The 24227-nt window shown below is 40.5% G+C and overlaps 1 protein-coding gene across 1 annotated transcript in view; it reads left to right on the forward strand.

Moving 5' to 3' along the window:
* ASCC3 (activating signal cointegrator 1 complex subunit 3) overlaps positions 1 to 24227 on the forward strand; it is a 684038-nt gene that overhangs the window by 439839 nt on the left and 219972 nt on the right. Inside the window, exons 15-16 of the mRNA XM_019520164.1 lie at positions 12652 to 12843; positions 13166 to 13390. Of these exons, the coding sequence (XP_019375709.1) occupies positions 12652 to 12843; positions 13166 to 13390 (417 nt within the window). The remainder of the gene's footprint in view (positions 1 to 12651; positions 12844 to 13165; positions 13391 to 24227) is intronic.

Raw genomic sequence — 24227 nt, forward strand, 5'->3', positions numbered from 1 at the left:
AGCAGGGTGCAGGGCCTGGGGCAAATCAGCCTGTGTGGTGCCCCGCCCCTCGACACAAGGAAACTGGCAGTGGATTCGGTGGGAGGGAAGTGACGAGCAGCCAGATGCACCAGATTCAGCAGTGGATTTGGCAGCAGATGGGTTAAGGGGGCTGAGCTGCCAGACGCAAAGCTGACAGCTGCGTGGAGTTGTTGTGGCTGCTCTACCCAGCTCTGCGGGGGCCCCCAAAGCACAGGGCCTGGGGCAGTCACCCCGATTCCTTCCCTCTAGAGACAGCCCTGACCTGAGCTACGGTGGAGGGATGACAGGGCAAAAGAAGTGGACTTCAAGATCTGTCATAAATACATTTATGTATCAAAGATGGCATGTGTGTGCCCATAGCAATGGCATTTGTTTGCAGGTATTGGGGACTCTTCAGATCTGCAGTAGTTGTGTGTGAGGACAAAGCAAGGAGGTTGGATGGAAATGGAAGCAGTGACCTCAGGGCTAATGTTCTTTGTGACTTGTAATACATCCTTATGGAAGATGTTGGTATATGAATATTTGACATCCAGGGTAGCTAATATGGTGTTTACTGGAAGTTTGTCACTGGAGTCTAGTTTCTTGAGGAAATCTGGGAAATCTTCAAATAGGTGACTGTTTCAGCAACATATGAAAATAGGATAGTTAGCGTTGCCAGAAATTCCCTGTGATGATGCCAGTGCCAGAATGAAGATGACGCTAAGTGTTGCCAATGCCATTGTGAAGCAATGCATAATTTTTTTATTTAATGAAAACAGATAGTAAACAAATTTAAACTCAGGAAAATGCATGTTACGGTTTCTACAGTGTGAGACAATGAACTTAAATTGGGCCAACACAGTCAAGTTGGTTATAGCTGAATATCATATTGTTTTTAGTTTGTGTGTGTGTGGCACCCTCAGTTGGTGCTGTGGGTATCTCCCTTCTCCCTGGGTTGGGCCCCCAACTCTCCTGCCATGATTTGATGGAACTTGTAACTAGAAGGAGGGGTTCAGTGGTGTTCTCATCCCTGGCCCAGAGATGGGGTTACTCACAGACTCGTTATGGTTGGTCCTGGGCCTCTGCCTCCCCTACACCCCACCACTTGCCAACCGTCAGCACCTTTGAGCTGCTGCGCAAGCTTCTTGCCCAGCTCCTTCTGTCTAGTTGGTGGATCTCTAACTCCCCGGCCTCCGCTCAAAGTGAAGGCTTGCAGCTGCATCCTGCCCTTCACTCTTGTTCCTTATCCTGGCTCTGCCCCAGTGCTGGGTGTGCGTCTGCAGGTCCCACTGCCGGCACAAAGCTAAATATGCCCGGCCTGGGCTTCAGGAGTGGTGGCCAACCCCAAGCCCCTTCCCATGGATTTTGGGGTAGGGATGCCTCACCTGGCTCCCAACTGATGCTCCATTCTTGACGGGGCAGCATCATGTGGGGTTTCAGCTCAGCCGGGTCACTCTTCAGTGAGCTTGGAGTCTCACCTCATGTCTGCCCCTCCCATCCCCCCTGCATCTGGCTTCTGCTGGGATTTTTAAATCTCCCATGGTGGTGGTCACAGCTGGCATCATCAGCCGGCTGCCTCCCAGCTTGATTGACAGACACCTGAAAAACCAGCACAATGCAGACTCATGCGGCTCCTTCCCATTCCTGGTGTGCCTCTCCGGTAAGTTTTCTGTGAGGCTGAGGTCCCTGAGTCCTCCACCAGGAGCATCAGAGTCTGTCCCTAGTGCCTCTGGCCCTCCTTGCCACAATGTGTATGTGGGAGCAGTCTTTTTTTTTGTGGGGGGGGCTTTGTCTGGGTTCTTCTTCCATGCATAGCACCATAGTATCTCAACAGTACATTAAGCTACACAGTTAACATCTTTCTCTGACTTTTTAATGGGCATTACTTGCAAAATGTAGCCCACAATAATCAGTTATTTGTTTTGAACAGCACCTTATCATGCAAATGGTTCTTTATTTTTCCCTTTATTGTACCACTTACAAAGAATGGTATTTCAGTAGGAACCCCCAAACTGGCCCTGTCCTAATGGAATTATCCATGTAGTATAGTGTCTGGCTCTGGCCTTGTACCTACTTTCTAAGGAGCGTCAAACTTCTCATTTAATAAGAAATGTTTTCTTTCATTTAAAACTTACCTGTAGGACTTAAAATGTTTTCAAAGCACTAACATACTACAGTAGAATAATTAGAATAATTATCTCCATGATCTGCCTATGAGGTCTGGAAATTTCATTATCTCCTGTATTCTAGCTCTGGAACTGAGGGGGTGTATAGGTTAGGGCTAGGGGCAGACATTCAAAAAGCTTGAGCCTGAATTAATTCAGTCTTTGCAGGTTAAGCTAACCTGGCTAGGAAGAGCCAGTTTGTAACCGGACAGACATTCTCCCTGGACTGACGAAATTTAGGCACACGTCTGCAGTGGTTCAGGCTAAAAGCTGGGGGGTGCTGGAACAGCCCTCCCTTCCTTCCAAAGTGCTGAGATGAAGGGGGCGTGGCCAGGCCCCCATAGGACTCTCTGATTAGGGAGGTCTGCCTGTACAATCCCAAGCTTTTCTCCACTGGCTGTTCAAGGGGCGGGAGTGTTACCAGATGCCAGACCCCTGCTAGCACTCTGAGGCAAGGGGAGGTGTGCAGTGCCTGCATCTGTTGATGATACACAATTTTTCAGTCTCCCTCTCCCTGCTTCTTTATACTGTCTGTAGCAAACTGACAGGTAAACAAGCCAGGAGGGGACTGATAACAGTGATTATCACCTCATCAGCAAAACAATAGGCTTTCTTCATTACTTTAAACTCTACTTAAACAGCTTATCCGCTGACCTGTTGATTAGCTCCAAATAGCCCTAAGCAGTCACTGTGCTGTCCGCCTGTCTCAGTGAAACTGAAGAGAGAGACGCACAGACACCGTACAGAATTAGCTAGAATACCACATGCCTAGGGTCCATAGGGCTGGGGTCCATGCTGTGGTAGATAGGAGGAACAAAGGGGAGGGACCTCTGTTTGAGCACTTAGCAGCGAGAAGGGAGTAGGGCAGGGGGAAGCCAGGCAGACCCTTCAATGTCTTCAGTCTCTAGCAGAGCTCCAGCCAGGGAGCAGAGGGTAGGGGCCAGCTCCTGCCACTCCACGTACTCCCGGGGCAGGTGTAGTGGGCATGTGTCTCCTCAGTCTGTATGGGGGGCAGAGGTGGCTGCGGGCTGCGCTCCACATCCCGCTGCTGGTGCTCTGGGAGTGGCTCGACACCACGTGCCTCCTACCCACTGACTGTGCCACCTACCCAGTGGTGGGAGGCATGTGCCATCTCACAGCCAGGACACTGGCCACAGGGTGCAGAACGCAACCCGCAGCAGCAGCCACCTCTGTCCCTCACACACCCCTTTCCTCGCAATAGACTTGCCAGCTGGACTATGATGTATATATTTAATGCATATATTAATAATACATTAAATGTTAATTAGTGTAGCCTGCCTCTTAATTAATTAGTGTTGCCTGCTTATTGAATAAATGAGCAGAATAATTTTGGGGGGAAATGTAGGTATCCATAATATGCAGCATGCATGTTTCCTGGTGCTAGCAGATTCTGCATCAGATTACCATTAGATGTGGTCAATTTCACAATATTGCACTATTAAAATACATAAATTTTAAGAGTTACATTTTATTTTGGAAAGATAGTGGAATGGAAGGACAGGGTGTTCTCAGGATTATTATTTCAAAAGTATTATTCAGTTACAAATTCCTCTTAGGGGCTTCAGTTGTGTATAAAGTAAATCTAATTTGGAGATAAAGCACATCCCTAATTAATAGATGTGTCTGGAAAATCTCCAGGTTTGCCTCCACCTTCACAGTTAGAGCAGTATGTTTTGTCACTCACTCACTAAACCTCTGATAACACAGAAGTTTTGAAGGAAAAGAGTTTAATGCCTTGAAACAAGCACCAGAGAAAGGTATTCATGTTCTGAGTCACTCCAACTGTTGCCATCTGGAGATGACTCTGTAGATATTTCAGGAACATAAGAATGGCAAAGCTGCATTTGTGGATGCCTTCAAGGAACTTCAGTTGCTGGAAACTAATGCCATATTGCTTTTACAGATATTCACTCAGCAAGTGATAATTTTTGCTAAGGAGTATTATTTTCCATGGCTAAATAGTAATGCCAAGTAAAAGACAGAACTGAGATCCAAGTGTAAGCTTTATATATCTTGGCAGTAACATACCATGTTCTCTAGATCTGCATCTGGCAACCTTTACAAGCTGCAGGCCAGAACAACTTGTCTCTTGTCTGACACTGGCCAGGGTGCTTCAGTGGTGTGTCAGCCATGGAGGGTTTTGCCTACATTTGTGTTGGGGCCAGCTGGGAGCTGTGTCCACACCTCTGCTGCTCTTCTTTGCTTCCTGCCTGCAGCATGGGCACAGCTTCCAGCCAGTGGAGACCTGAACAGCTGTAAGCTCCGCTCATGCTGTAAAACTGCTTCTCCCCTCACTCCACTCCACCTGCTTCCCAGCTGCAGTGCAGGCATATCTGGAAGCTACCTGGCCTCAGTACAGCTGTCCACCAGCTGGAAGCTGCATCAGCACCACAGACTGGAAGAAAAGGGGAGAAGCAACAATGATCTATCTCCTGCCTAGGTCCAGCAAGGCCCTTCAGCTCCCAGGCCAGATCCAGTGGCCCTGTGGGCCAGATGTTGCCAACCCCTACTCTAGAGTTACAGCTGCAGAGAAGATCTAGAAGAGCCCATTTTTTTCCTGAATGGAAAACTTAGCTGTGTTATAAAGAGATAATAGGTAGGCCTTGTGTAGCCCCATTTCCTACAAATGACTGAAAATTGACTGCCCCTCTCACTTCACACTGGCTGGTTTAAAATCCTTCTGAATGTGTTAATATTTTCACTATATGATAACTTTATACACCTCCTTTGTGCAATTTATAAAACAAATGGTATATATTGTCTCACTCTGGAGTCTTTTAGCAAAGTTTGTATGAAAGGAGTTGTAAATACAGAAAGGTTATATGCAGGTAGAATACTAAATATTCTTCTTTTTAGGGTATAGGAACTAGGAAACTGCAAACTACTACATAGGAATCAGTACAAATAGAACCCTTATCCTAAAAAAATATGCAATCTAAAGGCATAAATAACGATGGCTATAAACAGATAAAAAAAGAGTGGAGGGTTGGAGGTGAATGGTTACAGTGATATCACTCAGTTATTCTTCATGGTTCTACTAAAACAACTGTTTATTTTTTACATTCTCTTTAAACAAATATTTGTATGCAAAACACATCCCTTTCCTCTTTCTCTCTTGTAGATACTTCTTTAGAACACTTTACAAAACTTACTGAGATTATTTCAGTAAATTGATAGAACTGGCGGCTAATTGGTTTCAAGAAATTTTAAGTCTGCTATAATAAATCCTAAATATCCTGAGAGGATATGGTGTGGTTATTGGTTTTCATCTAAGAAAAGCATAAAAACTATTCACATTTGTTTTCTAGAATTATCTTCTAAAGATTTTTTTCAAATTCTAGCATGCCAGATACCCTTTAATTTATAATCAAGTTAAAAGAACTTATCTTGGATGGGGTATTACTTGGATAGTAGTATTACTGCTTTTGATGAGAAGGATAACTGCACTTAAAGTCAAATATGGGGTGATAATACGTGCAGTGATGAAGACACAAATAACGAGAATTCATGTTCATTAACTAGGACAGCATAATGCCTACCCTGTCCGCATAGAAATGGTTTGCTAGGTCATCTGGGTCATCTCTGTTAAGGAGAGTTCTCCATATCGTTTTTAGTCTTCACAGGGTTCAGCCTCAATTGTGGCTGAGGAGCAGAGTTATAGCCACTGTTCCATACAAGTGAGACTTCTAATCTTCCCCATAAAGTCGGGAAGTGGTAACATGAGGGCATCCACCTTACACTTTCAAATAAGCACTTTCAACCTAGTCCCAAAGATTGCAGGAAATTTTAAAAATAGTAGATATTTTAATTAACATGTATTTCACTTAGAAGGCTTTAATCCAAACTCTTAAATGTGACTTGAAATCTCTTCCCTGTTAGCTATTCCCTTGCCATTTTCATTACGCTTATTTTTATATTCCTTTGTATTCTTGTTATTCCAAGTCAGTCAAAGAACAACACTTCCTATGTCTAAATGAATGAATGACTTATCCAGTGTTAGTTTTTTAAAGCAGGGCTCCAATACATCCACCCCACCTTCCAGCAGGGGCTGAAAAAAAACCCAGACTGAACTCCCTCTGCTCCCTTGCCACCTCCCATTTTGAAAACAGTTCAAAGGTAGGAGGCAGTACAGACACAAGTTACAGAAGGTGCTCTGTTTTGTACCATCTTCATCTGAACCCTTATGCAGTGAAGCAGCAGATTTTCACCCAGTCACCCATTTTTATGCAATCTGCAGCCATGCACTTCTGTTTGGTTATAGTTATATACAGCTTTCCGTGGTCATATCAGACAAAAATTGTCTCTTCTGTCTGCCTACGGTAAATAGAGAGTGGTCTATGCCAGTTCTGCAGTGGAAAGAAAATATGTCGCAGTCAGAAACCCAACCTTCTGAAGGAAAAATAAAAAAGACAAACTCAGTGACACCAACATTCTTATATAGGCATAACTAGTTGCAAATCCCCTTCAGAATGGAAGGCTGAGAGGGGATCTGGTGGCTGCCTATAAACTTGCCAAGGGGGACCGGCAGGCAATAGGAGAGTCCCTGTTCCCCCGAGCACTACCGGGGGTAACAAGGAACAATGGCTGTAAGTTGACTGAGAGTAGATTCAGCCTAGACATCAGGAAGCACTACTTCACTGTCAGGGCGGGTAGGAGCTGGAACCAACTTCCAACGGAAGTGGTGCTTGCCCCAATTGTGCGGGTCTTCAAAAGGAGGCTAGACAGCCACCTAGCTGGGGTCATTTGACCCCAGCATCCTTTCCTGCCCATGGCAGGGGGTTGGACTAGATGATCTGCTTAGGTCCCTTCCGACCCTACCAACTATGAAACATGAAGAGTAAACTCTTATCTGCAGAGAAATTCACTGTTCACCGATTAAGAACAAACCAGTGATAATATACTTAGCTGTGTTCAGTTGAATAAACAACAGCTTGTCGTGAACCAGACAAGAAGAAATGGCAGAAATCATTGGATTTTTTTTCATTGCACTTCTTACTTCTTTAACAGAAGCAACTGCCCCTCTATTATCAGTCTGTAATCTGAAAACCTGGTAAGAATGATACCAAAGTAAGATAAATTTAACTGTAAGTCTGCTGGCACAGTTGCCTGTTTCTTTCTATTTCTTGGAAAATTGTTAGTTCAGACAAAAAGCAGGTAGTTCATATTCCTCCATGAATGATTATATATCTGTATTACCAGACATAAAGATAAATCAGAGAAATGTGTGTGATGTTATGTTTGTTACCATCTATAGGTGAAAGCCCCTAAAGCTTGATTTAAATCTTTTTCTCCTGCATTTTGGATATCTCACTCCTCATTAAAATTAAGAGGCACATTTTTCTTTGAGCTACTGAAGTTAACTCAGTGTCCTATATCTAACACTGACATTTTAATGCATCTTCATCAAGAGCAGCAAAACATTCAAGACATGTTAAGGAGAAATATAGATGTTGGCATGTCTAGCTTAGCTCTGAAGTTTATTTAATATATACTGTTTTAGATGCATACACACATGTAAGCAAAAGGTCATAAATTTCTAACTATTTAACAATGGAGGTTAAAAATCAATTGTAATTAGGATACTGGTACCAGACCTCATACTAACATACCTCACCTTATACCAGAACCACTTGGCAACATTTAAGATAAATGGTAAGATAACCCCTTTAAAACAGCAATAAAACAGAACAAGATGCAGGTAACATAACTTATTTTTTACAGCTTCACTTTTCATATACATTAATAGCTGTTTTGTTGCTCCTCAAACCATGTAAATCAAGATTTAATAGAACAGCAGTGTAATTAAAGGAGAATGGTGCTTAGGAGGTTCATCTGCAAATGTGTTGCTTTTAAAGCTTACACACTGCCTGAATAATCTTCTGTACCATGATTTAGGAATCTCATTACTTAGGTTTTCTTTGCAACAAAGGACAACCTGGGAAATGCATGCATTTTTCTCTTAAAGTGTTCTTTAGTTCATACTGATTCATAAATATAAGATCCAGATATTCACTTATTCTTAAATCAGCTTGCACAGGACTTCTTTTATTAAAAGTGCGCTCAACTTTATTGAACAGATATACTACATTTACTTGTAATGGTCTCTAAAGTATCAACAAAAAGAAGTCCAGCAACAATAAATAGCTGTTGACTGTTATAAGGGAAGTAAAATTCATATGAAAATCAGAGGACCACAGAAAAGTAGTAATTTCCGTTAGTTTATGTATTGGGGTACTTCAAGAGGTCTTCTGGGCCCACACCCTGCTCAAGACAATATCATATCTATCTACACCATTTTAGGTAAATTGTCTAATCTTCTCTTTAAAAATCCCAAGGATGGGATTCCACCAACTCTTTAAGTAGCCTGTTTCCATGCTTAAAAATTTTCATGGTGAAAAAAATATTCTCAAATTCCCTTTGCTGCAATTTAAGACCATTGCTTCATGCCCTGTGTCTTGTGATCACAGACAATAGTTTATCACCATCCTCTGTATAAACACCTGCTAGGTATTTCAAGACTGTTATCAAATCCCCCTCGATATTCTCTTCTCCAGAATAAATAATCCCAATTTTTCCAACCTTTGTTTGAAAGCCATGTTTCCCAGGGCTTTAATCATTTTTATTGCTCTCCTTTGGACTCTTTCCAGTTTGTCCACATCTTCCTTGAAGTGTATGCCCCAAACTGGACCCACAACTCCAGGTGAAGCAAAAGACTTGCTTGACTTGACTTGTAAGTGATGCTTCTGTTAATTCAGCCAAGTATAATATTGCCTCCCCCCTCATTTCCCTGCCTCCCCCCCAAGACTATACTGTTGACTCATATTCATTTTATTCTTCAGTTGTAACCCCCCAGTCCTTTTCTTCAGCCCAGCCAGTCATTTTTCACTACACTTTTTTTTGTATCTTAATCTTATCCTCCAAAGTGCCTGCACCTCTACCAAATTGGAGTCATCTGCAAATTTGCTAACTGTACACTCTATCCCAACCTACAAATCATTAATCAAGATACGAAACAGTACTGGTTCCAGGAGACATACTCCTGAAGAACTCCACTTGATACTTCCTATCAACTAGACATTAAACCATTGATGATTACTTCTTATGCATGATACTCCAACTAGTTTTATGTATCCACCTTAAAGTAGTTTCAAGTGGACTGAATACCCTTAACATACAATGAGAATGTCACGGGACACGGTATAAAAAGACTTGCTAAAATCCAGGAATATCATATCCGCTATTCTCCACCCACCCACAGACCTAAGCACCTTACAGAAAGAAGTCAGGTTGATGAGGCACAACTTGTTTTTGATGAATCCATGCTGGTTGCTTCTGATCACCTTATTGTCCTCCAGGTGCTGAGAAATAGAAAATATTGAAAGTATTTTTGGATCACTCTTAGAGCTTTCTATATGATTCTATAAAGCAGAAAACTAAAACTCTATGGCCAGGTACAGATATTACAGTTTTACTGGTGTAAATGATCGGCAACTGATCTATAACCATAACAGAACAGAACAGAAGTTTGATACACAGAGACTGGTTTAAAAATGGTGGAACCCAATCTAAGATTCCCCCTCCTCTCCAGTAAAGGGCAAAAGTGTGTTCTGTTCACTACCAATCTAAACTACACCACTTACAGAAAACTGCATAAGTTAAATCAATTCCACCTCATGCTTTTGGAATATCTGTACCTAGTCTAAGTCTTTCCAGATGAGCTAAGCAAGTTTTACGTTAATACTTGACACTATTTTAAAAAATAGTGGAGATCATTTTCCAAAAGTTTGCAGGTCTACAGTGTATGAAATGCAAGTGCTTCCTGTTGGATGTTAGATACCATTTACAATGAATGTGTTTTAAATATCAGAACTTCAAGAAATTAGATGAGTGTCCTGAAAGTTTGTTTTTGGTGTTGCTAATATGCTAATATCAGTATTGTGAAAGCTAAGAGCATCTTTCTAATACAATAAGCAAGTGATAATTTAAGTGTGTTGCTTTCTAATTACTAGCATATTTTCATTCTTTTTATGATTCTGCTCCTCTTACATGATATGTGTGTTTATCTATCTGAAAGTATAACGTGTGTGTGTGTGTGTGTGTGTGTGTATATATATATATTTTTTTCTATAGATAGATAATATATAAAAAATCTATATAGGCAGACAAGGTTCTTTGGGTGAATCTGATATCTTTTATTAAACCAACTTAAATGGTTGGAAAACAATAATTAAGCAAGCTTTCAAGTTCAAAAACCCTTTGTCAGGCTAAGGAAGTCTCTGCAGTTGGTGTGTGCTCTTCCTGGATGGAATGAAAAGTAAAGAAGCCAGAGGCAGTTTTGCTAGTCCTAGCAAAACTGTTAGCTCTTTCCTGCAAATAGTTCTTTATATAAGTTCCTGTAAAAAATAGTCTTGTTTACATACCACAAGCTTCATCAAGAGTACTACAGACTCAGCCAACTCAGTGGCTTTTCAGCCAAAAGCAGTTATGTAGTTGTGGGGCGGTTAATGTGGAGCTCCACCCCTACTATTTGCAGCCCCAGGACGAAGAGACAGACCTCTCAGCAGCGATAAGTCAGTGTCTGCTTGCTCTATTTCATAATGCTTCTGTTCCAGGAAGGAAAACTCAGCTTCCCTACTTAAGATGCACATCCCAATTTTGAAGGAAAATGTGTGTGTGGTACGTTCCATAAATATGGTACACTATAAACACCTTGTCATCAATTTTTACTGAGTTTTAAATCAGATGAGAAGTTTCATGTTTCTGACATTCTAATTTTGCTGCAGAAGCAAATTCATGTTTCACATACATTAAAAAATTAGAAGAAATTAAGAGATTTTCCTTTGTATAGGATTAAAAATTGACTTGCTATCTACAACAAAGGTCTTTTATGTACTTGTATACTTTTATAAAGTGTTTGTTTTCCTTTACTAACCTGCAAAGAATATTTTCCATTAAGTGTACTGTAATTTTTGCATATCAACTTTATCCATTCTTGGGCAGGTTATAATAATTGAACAGCTCAGTGTGATTTTTCTGCCGTGCATAAGAATCCTCATGAAAACTTCATCAAGTTTGAAACCTCGTTTGGTTCCCTTTAAATGAATAACGAAATATAACTGAAGGAGAATAGCTAAGGTTTTGAGAAACGTTGTCACCTTTTCATTCTCTCATTAACCATAATATATTTTTCCCTATATGCTGTCAGACTCGCAATTAACAACTCTGAAAAGATGATTTAAGTTGCTGTCATGAAGTATTTGTTTGCCTCTTCCCCTTCATAATTGTGTTCCCATTTCCTTATTTATTTCCGTGCTTGCAGAAATTTATTTTTCATGTTTGGCAGTATGCCAGCCTCATGATCCAAATTCTGCTCTGCTCTACCTACTCTGTAATTCCATGGACTCCTGTAGATGTGAGTCAACAGAATTCGGACCAAGATATGTAATGATAAAGCAGGATTAGACATTCATCCCAAATAAACATAAAATGAATTAGTTGTAATATATATATCTGAAAATTGTTGTACTGGGTTCTCTAGAAGTTCACAGTTAGATACAGATTCTCCATTGCTAAAGAAATATAATAAGAAAGCATATTAGTAGGAAACTGCCAGTTGCTTTTGTCAATACTTCTTCCACATTATTTGATGCTAGTGGATTTTGAATAGATGTCATCTCCTCTCCTGCACATTTAAGCTTATCAAGGCTTGCTTCTGTTTAGCTGCCCTCCCATCTCGCCCTTTGGTTGCAACCTGTTTTATGCTCCAGGTTTTAACAAGCATCTGTTTGGGAACAGGAAGGAATTTTTCCCATTGGGCCAACTTAGAATGCGATTTGGTAGTATTTTTCACCTTTCTCAGTTTCAGCGTAGCACAGTTGGATTAATAGCAATGAGATTTTGAAGATTTAATATTAGGAAGGTAAAAGTTTTAGCTTGTTATAACTTGTGGCCAGTGTCCAATGTAGGTTAAGATTAGGAGGGCCAGTGACAGAGATGAATAAGGTCCTGGATGGGACCAGTTTACTTTGTATAGCTAGGAACAGGAAAACCTGATTTTTGGGGAGCACTGAAGACCCAGTACCCTTGCAGAGGTGGAATGAGAAGTTAGGGGGAATGTCAGTGAGGGTATCTCCTGAGTCACTGATATAGCTTGATGCAGAGTAAGGCTTCTGACGTATATTTTACTAGTTGATCTGGACCAACAACATGAGTGGAGCCAGTGTTCTATAACACTATGCTTGACCACACTTAGGTGATATTTTTTAATTAAGAATGGTTCACTTAACAGTAAGCAGGAGTTTGAGTTGACACAGAATTCCAGATCAGTAGACCGGGTTCATTTTTAAGGGTTATTAATAATATTATCTTCCTTCACCTTCAAACAGTGATCATTCTAATCTTTTTAAATAGTGCTCTCTGTACTGTAGTTCCAAATTGATTTAATTTTTCTTCATGTCCATTCTAGGTACAAAGGTCCAGAAATAAGCAGTTACGCGAGTTGTTTCCAGATGGATTTAGTATTCATCATGCAGGGATGCTGCGGCAAGACAGAAGTTTGGTTGAGAACTTGTTTTCTAATGGACATATCAAAGTCCTAGTTTGCACGGCTACATTAGCGTGGGGAGTCAATCTTCCTGCTCATGCTGTTATTATTAAGGTAAGAGCTTATCTTACACTGCAAGTGGATACGTGTCTTAAAACAAACCTGTAAAAATGCATATAGAGCATGCTCTGTATTGTGGTTTGGAGGGAGGGGGTGTCTGATTGACTTGAAATGTTGTTTGTGTCTTGTTAAACTGATTCTCTCCAGTGGAAATACAGTTTGTATAGTAAAGATATAAATATATCGTAGATTATAAAAGGATTAGTTAAAGTACACTTTTGAAATCATGCTGTATTTGCCTAATTTCAGTATTCAGCTCATCAGGATTATGTTCATGTGTATTTATGTTAATTTTTATTAACTTTTCTTCAACTAGGGAACACAAATATATGCTGCAAAAAGAGGTTCTTTTGTTGACCTTGGAATTTTAGATGTCATGCAGATATTTGGTCGAGCCGGACGGCCTCAATTTGACAAATTTGGAGAAGGCGTCATTATTACAACTCACGATAAACTCAGCCATTACCTGACTCTGCTTACTCAGCAGAACCCAATTGAAAGCCAGTTTCTTGAAAGCCTCGCAGACAACCTGAATGCAGAGGTAAAATTAAATTAATTTGTTTAAGAGAAATTAGCATGTACAGGCTTAAAGTGACCAGTATTAATAAGGAAGAAGTGCAAATGGCTATAACAAAATCCTGTCCAATACTAGGAGATTTTGGGGTGTATATTTTAATATTTAAGGGAAGTAAACAAGAAGAAGCATATTGCACAAACATCGTAAGTGTAATCAGAATTACATATCCAAATATGAAGTGTCAAAGTAGTAGACATACATCTGAACTGTAGAAAAAATATATTTTTTATTCAGAAGTCTTTTAAGAGAATCTGAATTTACTTGATATGAATGAATTGAATTAGCTTTGCTCTGTATACTATTTATTAAGGGAAAGCATGAAAGTAAAAATAAATATAACTCTATAAAACACAAGGCAGCACAGGATTTTACAAAAAAAAAAGAGCATTTGCCTAGGGTAGAAGTTATCCTTTATTTGTGATTATTTTAATTGGTTTAACTGGAATATGGGAAATATGTTGTACTGTACATGTATCTGTTCTCTGACTTTTGATCCTGTTTTTATGATGATTGAAACGTTTATTACAAATACTAAGCTCCCTAAGTTCATACTTCTTTACCACCTGTGCATCCAAAAAACTTATAAAAGCTGTGAAAAACGTGTTGTGTACGTTGCACAGGAGCCATTCCTAGGTATATCCCTCAGGATTGTCTGGGGAACAAGATAGTAAAGAGTTGTTGTAACCTTAAGGCTAGCAACAGACATTACACTTAAATGGTTTAAGTGATCAGAAACAGGTTTAAACCTGTAACAGAACAGATGTTCATTGCACATAAACCAGTTTGAAAGGGCTAAAACCGGTTTGCGATAAACCTGGTGAAATGTAGTATCAGACTTAACTGATTTGAACCAAATCAGTTTATGCAATGTCTGTCCAGAACCTTTCCTGGTTTACATTAAACCAGACTCCCCCAGCATCCTGACATGCTCTCTGGGCTGGGCTCTCTGCTCCACAGCAGAGTTGGCCCCTCCCCTCTGCTCCCTGGCTCAAGCTCTGGCAGAGACTGCAGGCATCTGCCTGGCTTCCACACACTCCCCTCACCACTCCTTGCTAAGCAGGGATCCTACCTCCCCTGTACCTTACACAGACACCTCGCACCGTTAGTTAGCATACCACTGGCTATGGTCAATGCTGTGGGAGACAGGTTTCTTCCTTGGAAACGCTGTTTAAGAAGAACTTGAACTAATGGAGAGAGGATTTGTTTTCTGATAGGGTGATAAACACTGAGTTAGGGGTGATAAACACTTTGTTATCAACAGGGATCCGGGTTTTCTGTTTCCCACAGAAAAATAGAGTAAACCATGGATTTTACCTTTTACCAGAGGCAAAGGTGGATTTCTTATTTTACCACAGAAACCCATGGATTTTGCAGTTTTTTCAATGAGCTCCCTGCAGGCTGGCAGAGTTCCTGCTGCCTAGCCAGCCGGTGATTGTGGCCCGGGGCCAGAATCCCCTGTGTGACTATAGGGCCCCAGCGGGGAGCTTGTCCAGGGGAGAGTGAGAGGGACGGCTCCCCACTGCCACCAGCACTCCCAGGAGGGCGGGGGGGGACCCATGCTCCCCCCCCGATGTGCATGCGGTATAGGCGCAGGCTGCGGGCTCAAGCTTCTGTCCTGCTTCCCTCCCCCAGGACCTCCACAACCCAGCAGGCATGACCTGGCATGGCAAAGAACAGCAGAGCCACACAGGGATCTCCTCAATTAGGGAAAACCAGGATCCCTAGTTACCAATTGCCTGCTGGGATGCTTGGAGTGGGGGGAGGGAACCCTTCCCTCCCTCCCTAATCAGAGCATCCTGCTGGGGCCTAGCTATGTCCCCTCAGCTCAGCACTGTAGAAGGGAAGGGAAGGCTGCTCTGGTGCCCCCCAGCTTCTAGCCTGAGCCACTGCAGGCATGTGCCTGCTTTCTGGGATGTCTGTGCTGTTACAAACCAGTGTAGTCTAGCTAGGTTAGACTAACCTGCAAAGATTGAATCAATTAAGGTTCAGTATTTTTGAATGTCTGTCCCTAGCCTAATAGCACAGGAAATATGTGAAAACAAAAGTTTTTTTGTCATAACTTTTATTGGACTGACTCTATAGTTAGAAGAAATGTTAGACAAGCTTTCAGGCATAAAAAGAAGACCTGAAGAAGGACAGTCTGTACCCAAAACCTTGTCTAACATGCTTTCCAGCTATACAGTTGGTACAATAAAAGTAAACACAAAACGAGCGTTCCTTCTGGGGATTAAGAGGGAAGTAAGGGGTTGTCTCTGCCTTTTTCGGTATTGTAGAGACATTATAGGCATTTGGAAAGGACTTGTGATTTTCTCCCTTCCTTCCTGTTTCTCAATAATGGGGAAGAGCAAAGGAGGTACAGCATTGGTATGAACTTCATGAATCAGGTAGTACTGAGTGAGCACTGAGTTCCCTACCTCCACTGATCTACAGCCGTGAAACTGACAGTATCCATTCTGTGCCACTCTCCCCTTCAGTCTGCCTAGGAAAGAGAGAAGATGGGATCTATGTATATCCCATCACTTTTTATCAAACCAAGACGTTTGGTGCTCTACGCTGAACTAAGTGAATCCAACAAGCACCTACACTAAATTAAATCCTGTCAGTTAGCTTTCTTGTCTTACACTAACTGAATAGTATTTGAAACTAAAAATTTCTGCCTAATAAATGTCTGAAAAACAAGTATTTTAGCTAAGTTTTTTTTATATCCATTTCAACCATGAATCTTAATGATTATGTTCGTTACCCACACCCATTTCTGGGGAACAGATTATTAATATTAAAATAACAAATTATATACGATTATGAGAGGTTGAAGTGATAACTTGAAGATGTTATTGGCAAAGCCTATCTTGTATATGCTTAATATCTTCTGATTTCTAAAAATAAGTTGCATTTTCTCTTAAATATTATGTCTTCCTAGAAATTAAGAGTAAATTAAAGTACTTTATAAAAGCAGAGTCACTGAACTTTTTTCTTATGAATGACTTGAGAGAAGGGGTATACCAGTTTCAAAGAAACATTTTCAGCTGTATTGGGGCATTATGCTGTTATAATAAAGCTGTTTAGAAACATGTCAGAAATTCCTGCCAAACCTACAGTAAGTTTTACTGGCTAATGCTACTAGCTGTTGTGATTTTTAAAGAAGCAGTTATTTATGTTGCCCCTTTTCTGGTACAGGTAGTAGTAGAAGTGAGGAAGAATCTAGAAAATTGTAAATTGTACCCGCACATTCAAAACTGAATGAGGGGGATCATTAATTGATGTATGATATAGCTTTGGTATAAATCTGAGAACGGTAGATGATGAAAGACTCTTTTGAGGAACTCTGATAAGGATAAGTAACAACATTAAGGAAGTTTTTTACTTATTTTTAGAGTTGCTTTTGTAAGATGTTATAATGAAGTTACCATAATGTCTTGTGGGTTGCTGAATAGCATTTGTGAATCATGAAGGTCTTTTGGCTAAGGTCAAGTTTTCCTCTTAAATCAAATTGCAATTAAACTGTTTTTCTTTTCAGTAATAAGTAGATGCTATCCAACTGAGCTTTAAAATCTTAAATATGTTAAAGCAATTGGCACTTCTACCTATACAGACTCCATACACACACATTATATATTTATATATGAAAATATGCACATTAAAGCTGTAGATGGTGATAAATCAAAGAGATTTGAAATACATGTGACCACTTGCAATTCAGACATGAATAACAAAAGTAAATCTGAGGCCCTCTCTATACATTACCTTTATGCTGTGATTAACCCACTATAAGGCTTCATAAAATGGGAAATGAGCCATAACAATCTTGCACCTACGATATAGAAAATGTTATGGCTCATTTGTAGGGTGCCTTAAATTTAACGTGTCAGCTGATTGTCAGTCCTGAGGTGAACCACACTGAAGTCTGGAGGGGCCCCATGACCAAAAATCAGCTGATCATTTGCCTTGGTCAGAGGCAGGGAGGAGAGGGTGAACCAAAGGGCTTCTCCCACTGGGGACTTTAAACCCCAGGCCAAGCAGCTCTGGCTAAGGCTGACCAGTGCAGAGAATGACAGACAGCCCAGCCAGAGCTGCCTAGCACAGGATTTAAAGTCCCCAGTAGGAAGAAGGTGAAGGTTCCCATGCCCTGGGATCTTCTGGTCCCCTGTGCTGGGCAGCCCAGCCAGAGCTGCCCAGGGCTGGATTTTGACAACCTGGTTGTTGGTAGGACCATCCAGGACTGGGACCAACAATCAACTTGATTGCTAACCCCAGTACCTAGATAGTCCTGTGTCTGAAACAGAACCCCAGATCAATTGTCAGTCCCATGTGAAGGTACCCGGCTTTCAGTTTGCCAGTGTGCTGGGTATGGCTCCCTCTGAACAGGCAAGAAGTAATGATGTTGTTGGGATCTGATCCCAGATCCCAAAATCATGCCTTCTCCATGCAAATTTTCTGCCTTCACGCCATTGAATGAATGCTTGGCTTAGGCTGATCCATCGTTCTGGTTCCAAATCCATAATATGTACAAGAGCAACATGCCACCTCCCTTGCAAAATAGAATGAAGATCAAATATCTAGAAATCCTTGTAAATTCAAATAATTAAATACTTTATATCAAACAAAGGGAAACGGGTAAACCAGAAAAACAAAAATGTTGGGTGTTGCGTGGGAGTAGTTTAAACAGTAACACAGTTTCTGTTAAAGTGCTACTTTTACGTTTAGGCAGGCAAGGTTCTTTGAGTAGATATGATATCATTGATTAGACCAAATGAGTATCTGGAAGGAAGTTTTAGCAAGCTTTTGGGTGCGGACCCCAGAAAAGCTGGTTAAAAACTTTTTTCCAACTACTCAGTTGGTCTAATAAAAGTTATCACATCTACTCAAAGAACCTTGCTTGCCTATGTCCTTATACTGTCACAGCTACTGCCAAAAACCCAGCACTTTCACATACACGCTTTCCAGAACGATACTTGTCTCCATTGAAATTTCCATACTTGATTCTTGTGTTAACTGTTTTTACCTTTTAAATTCAACTGTGGATGAGTTAAAAATTATGTTTTCATTTTTTTTAATCCCTATTGATATTCTAGTAAACAGAGATCATTTGAAAAACCTTGAAGCAGATCCTCAGGTAGTGTGTGTCCCAGATCCCATGAAGCTACAGTGTACAACTACTTGAGGATCTGTTTTCTTAAGTTGAAAGTTTGCTTAGATACAGTATCCATTTTTTAAAAACTAGATGCGATTGCTTGCCAGCTGCAAAGAGCTCTAACTTGACATACTCTCTTTCTGATCAGAGCACTAGACTCACATTACTGGGAAAAATACGTGTGAAGGATAACAGTATACCGATTTTCTTTAAAACACATACAGGTTACCTTTGCTTTATGTGGGTTCTGTATGTGTGAATTCGCTCTTATGTGATGACCCTTTTTATAACAAAAATTTCTTATATGTGAGGTAAATTCACTTTTATGCAATCAGCGTGGTGAAAGCCCGCAGTCTGCTTTGTGCAGTGCACTGTGGGAGTGACACACACCAAAATATAGTCTCCTGTGTGGATCTGTCCTCCTTGCTTGTTGTCTGCGACACATGTTTCTTGTAGTTGCCATCCCTATTATGATACCATTCAGCACCACCCTGTGCTCATCTGTACTGTCTGCTGTTGGAGAGTACCAAAACTGTCTTGTAAAAGTGGTAGAAATGGGTCTGGGGGTCAGTACAGTCAAGGTCTTGGAGTGTAACCGTGTTTGTTATATTGTAAAGTGGGTTCCCTTTGTGTGAATTCAAGTTATGCACTGTTTTCCAGGAACGTATGTACAACATAAAGTGGGGGAAACCTGTACAGCAAAATCCTGAAAAAAAACAATAGACAAACTTTGGGTTTATGTCATTTACTTGTTACCTTATGATGTATGAAGAAGGCCTGAGTTTTGATATTTGTTTTTCTTTTCTCCAAAAAAGGATTCATTTTTTTTATTTGATTTATATATCAGAAATACAGTTTTTACTGTATCCTAATAGACCATACTTAGCTGGAGAGCTACTGAAATGATAGTAGAAATGTCTATAGAAATGTCTATAACAAAAGACTACATTGTGCTGGCATAATTAATTAACTGATGTTTTACTGAGTGTCTACAATTTTAAGCAAAACAGTTATATAGAAAGTTCAGTGTAGCTAGGTTGGCATTGTTTTGAAACTCTAATTTTTGCAATGCCCAGCTTTGTTATTGTAACAGTAAGGACTTAAGTTGTCATAAGCTTTATTTTCTTTTCATTTTATAATAAATTATCTAAACTATTAGCTTAGAAACCATTGAACCAAAATAATTGCAGAAGATTTGGGAAAGTAAATATTATTCTGATCTAGTATGTATCTAAATGAGAAGTTAATTTTCATGTAGAAGATCCAGAAGGAAAAGGTAAGTATGCAAAAGAAGGAAAGATAACATAAAAAGACTTTGTAATATTGGAAAAGTATCTACCTGCAATTACTACCCTGCACCAAAAATAAGTTTCCTTTCACTGTCTCATTTTCACTGAAAGAAACAGTAAACTGCAGATATTTCAGATTCCTGACAGAATTTATGGTTATAAAAAAGGTGAGCTTGTTTATGAAGAATTGTAAGAAACTGATAACATTATGAATACAGGGAGAAAAATAGAGGAAAGTGTTAATAATTGACCAGATAGGCATATACTTTTACTAAATGGCAGAATTTAATATCTGAAACCACCCCAAGCCCAAAGGAAGACTCAATGAAAACTGAATGACCCTTCACAAAAATTGAATACCTAAGTGGTACTCTGGGGGGAAAAAATCAAACAAAAAACCCCCACAATACTGAGGGACATTAAAGTTATATATTACACAGAGTCCTTATATGCATTACAGTTATGCCATGATTAACATATTAATTGCAGCATAAATGGCAAGGGTGCTACACATGCACCCAATTTAAGAAGCCATAAAACAGCAAACCAGGCATAAAAATATTCCACATATGTAGAGTATGAATATGTGGCAGGCACAAGGCTGGCCTCCGAGGCCAGCCCCTGTTCTGCAGCTGGGTTCAGAGCTGCCTTTTGGGCCCCTGGCAGGGACACCAAGGAGCTCCCCCACTGAGGAATTTAATCTCTGTGCACAAACTGTGCTACATGGAGGATGAGGTTCTTGGTATGGGGAGCCAAAGGGCTTTTCCCTTTGGCAACTTTAAAGCCCACACTTACAGTTAAAGGCCCCTGGTGGTGAAAGACATTGAGGCCTTTGACAGATGTAGAAAAAAAAATGAAGAAGCAAAATGTAGTTCAGCCTCCCTCCGCAGCATCTGTATAGATCAGTAAGTTCAGTGGGGCTGTTTCAAACTTTTATTTAAAGGTGATTCAATCAGCTATCAGATAAAAGCGCCAAATAAAGCCCTGCTGGAGCACCTTATCTATTATACAGACATTGCGTTCAACTAATGCAATGCCTCTTTTGGACATATGCTAGGCTCAGTGTGGGGGGTGCATGGAGTTTAAAGTAAAACACCATGGGGGGGTGGGGTTTACTTCTATAAGCAGCCTCAATTCCCCCCACCAGGAGCCTCTGAGCCCTTGACAGTCCCACTGGAGGTGCCAGGTGTAGGTTTTTTAAACTCCCTGGACGGAAGCCTGCCAATGGACTCAGCCCAAGCCCTGAGGGTCTTGAACCAGTTCTGGTGCTGTACCAGGGCTGAGGACAACCAGCTGAATGAGCCCCAGCAGCAGGGACAGTTCAGGGTCTTTAAACTGGTGCTGCCCTAATGTGATGACCACCCAATCAGCTGATTCGTGGCCCCAGACCTCAGTGATGCCAGACTGTGGGCACCCAGCTTTCAACTTTGTGGGGCATGCACGTATGCATGGAGGGATGCACAATTTTGGGATCAGAGATCAGATTCCATGATGCCTTTAAATGATTGTATGCCAGGGGCCATAGTTACTCTCAGTACATAATGTTAGGCAACTCAGAAAAAAGATTTTTAATTTCATCAGGTCTAACAAAGGGAATAAGATTGGGGGAAGAAATTTGCAAGCTAGTTTAGAAGGCAAAATGTTAATATTCTGAACTTCTGAAATAGCAAACCGTATTAATGTTGAACTGAAACTAGGGTCCTGTTACAGTGGAACACTAAACAGTTTGAGTCTAAGTATCAATTCATCTCTAAAGAAAGCAGAAAACTGGAATGAAATTCTGAACATGTAATTGTCATTGTTTTGATTATATTTTTTAAATATCTAATGTATTTTAATTTCAGTGTTATGGCAGCTTTTCTGCCCTTCAGATATCAGATAATGTAGCTGCAGTGGATATAATGCAGCTATAGCACCTGAAGTTCTGGCCCAACATTTGTTAATGATTTTTGGTGAACAGTTTTTAGTGGAAACAGCAACACTTCAGGTGTAATGGGAACTGCTGAAAAGCAAAAGTAAACCACTGACAAGGCCATGAAACCATCATTTTTATTACCTCTGATACATCAGACATGATATTTCCTACTATCATGACAGGCCAGGAAAGATCACTGTCTGCTTGATTACAGGAAATCAATCGTAAGTCAAGTCAATTACAAGAAGCTATTGTTTTTCTGGATAGCAGTTTCTCTCTCTAAGTTCAGCAGTGGTCTGAACTTCTCTTATGTGCTGATTAGATTTCAACTTAAAGAACTTTTAAGGGACAGAATTTCATGAACCTATGTGAGTAGCTCAAAATATCTACCTAGCAGGCTATGACACCTTGACCACCTTACTGGGGTCGTTTGACCCCAGTACTCTTTCCTGCCATGGCAGGGGGTCGGACTAGATGATCTGCTCAGGTCCCTTCCGACCCTAGAAACTATGAAACTATGACACATGTAAAAAATAAAATAAGTAGTATGTCATCATAACACTACATCTCACCATCCTCTGAGATGATTTTGGCTTATGGAAACCATGGAAGCAAAATATAAACTATAGAATACATATATAATGATCAATAGTGTTTAAACACATAGTTGTCTATTCTTTTTTAGGATCTGTCTTTGAAGACATATCCTTAGATACAGTAGTGGCCATTGGTCATTTTTCTGTATTAAAGTTCCTGTTGTTGCTAACACCTGTAAAGCTGCATAGATGGTATGAAGATTGCTGTTCTTAGGGATGAGAAAGCTGCTGTAGATAAAAAGTATGAGTAAAAACACTTGAGGTGGAGTAAGTCCAAAAAAAGTTCAATAGTGATGGACCTTGGTAGACATGGCTGAGTCTATTATTATTTAGCTTAGAAAGGTGAAAAATGAAGGAAGATACGATTGATTTTGACAAGATTTAATGAGTCAAGAATTTTAGATTAATATCTCTAGGGAAAGGGCTGTATCTAAAAGATAGAGATTTGATAACTTTATCTTTTCTTTAATATTTTGAAAGGGCTTTCTAAACAATGAAGAGAATAATAGTTGTGTTACAATATTTACAAAATAGTATCTACATTGAACCTATTATGAAGAAAGGTTGGAGAACTGGGACTGTTTAGCCTGGAGAACAGGAGATGGCAGGGGTATTTGATAATTGTCTTAAAATATTTAAGGTTATAATGAGGATTGTGATAGATTTTTTTCAGAAATTTAAGTTGGATTATATACAGAGCTTCGTCATTATGAGGGTGGTTAAGCATTGGAACACAGGGTCTTGGAGAGATTTGGGGATCTCCATCCTTGGAAGCTTTTAAAAGCAGTTAGACAATGCTTACCTAGAATGGTTTTGACAGGGATAATCCCACCATGTGTGGGGAATTGAATTGGATGATCTCTTGGCATCCCTTTTGGTCTATGATTTTGTGATTATCTCCCTAATTTAAAACAGAATAGTTTTATAGTGCATATTCATTCGGTCAGATTAACCCATTTTAACTAAAGTCCTTAGCCTTTACTGAAAGTACTTTATTTCTTAGTGTGGGAGTAGGATCATTTCTTCTTCCAAATCTCAAAGTATTCCTTATTGTTCTGTTGAAGGCTGGAGAGACTGCTGGAGACCCTTGTGATTCTTAATTTAATAGAGAGAGATTACTAGGAAAAAAGAAGTGGATCGATGAACATAATGATGGCTGTTATCAAGGGAAGGCCACATATTTCTATAAGAACATCTGCATATCTTGCATCTAGATCAGGTCTCCTAACAGGAATGGGGTAATGAATAAGGAATGTGTGGCTAGATCTAATAAAGGACTTACTTGCCTTATGTTCTTAACTGTTTCCACCTGTTAAAGGATTGCCACCAGCACATACCCATCCCCACATCTTGTTACCCAGACTGTTGCTGGGACTTCACTATCCTCCGCTCAGAAATACGTTCCCCAGCATTTTTCTAACAGAATGACTTCCCTAGGAGTCCAGTTTCAGTTGATCAGAAAACGAGACCTCCTGTGGGTACCTGCAATAGGAATCTCACAATTTCAGACTTAGAATCATAGAATCAATGAGTCGGAAGGGACCTAGACAGATCCTCTAGTCTGACCCCCTGCCATTGGCACGAAGGAGCTCTGGGGGTGGCAGGGGTCATAAGACCCCAGCCAGGTGCCCATCCAGTCTCCTCTTGAAGATCCCCAGGGAAGGTGAGAGCACCACCTCTCTGGGAAGCCTATTCCAGGCTCTAGCCACCCTTACAGTGAAGTAGTTCTTCCTAATATCTAACCTAAACCTAGCCTCCCTCAGCTTGTGGCCACTGTTCCTGGTGACTCCATGGGGGCCCTGGTGAACAGACTTTCCCTGAGTCCCTGCTGGTGGCCCCTGATAAAGTTGTAGGCAGCCACAAGATCCCC

Source organism: Gavialis gangeticus, unplaced genomic scaffold (assembly GCF_001723915.1).
Source record: "Gavialis gangeticus isolate Ggan-Ray unplaced genomic scaffold, GavGan_comp1, whole genome shotgun sequence".
Lineage (NCBI taxonomy): Eukaryota > Metazoa > Chordata > Crocodylia > Gavialidae > Gavialis > Gavialis gangeticus.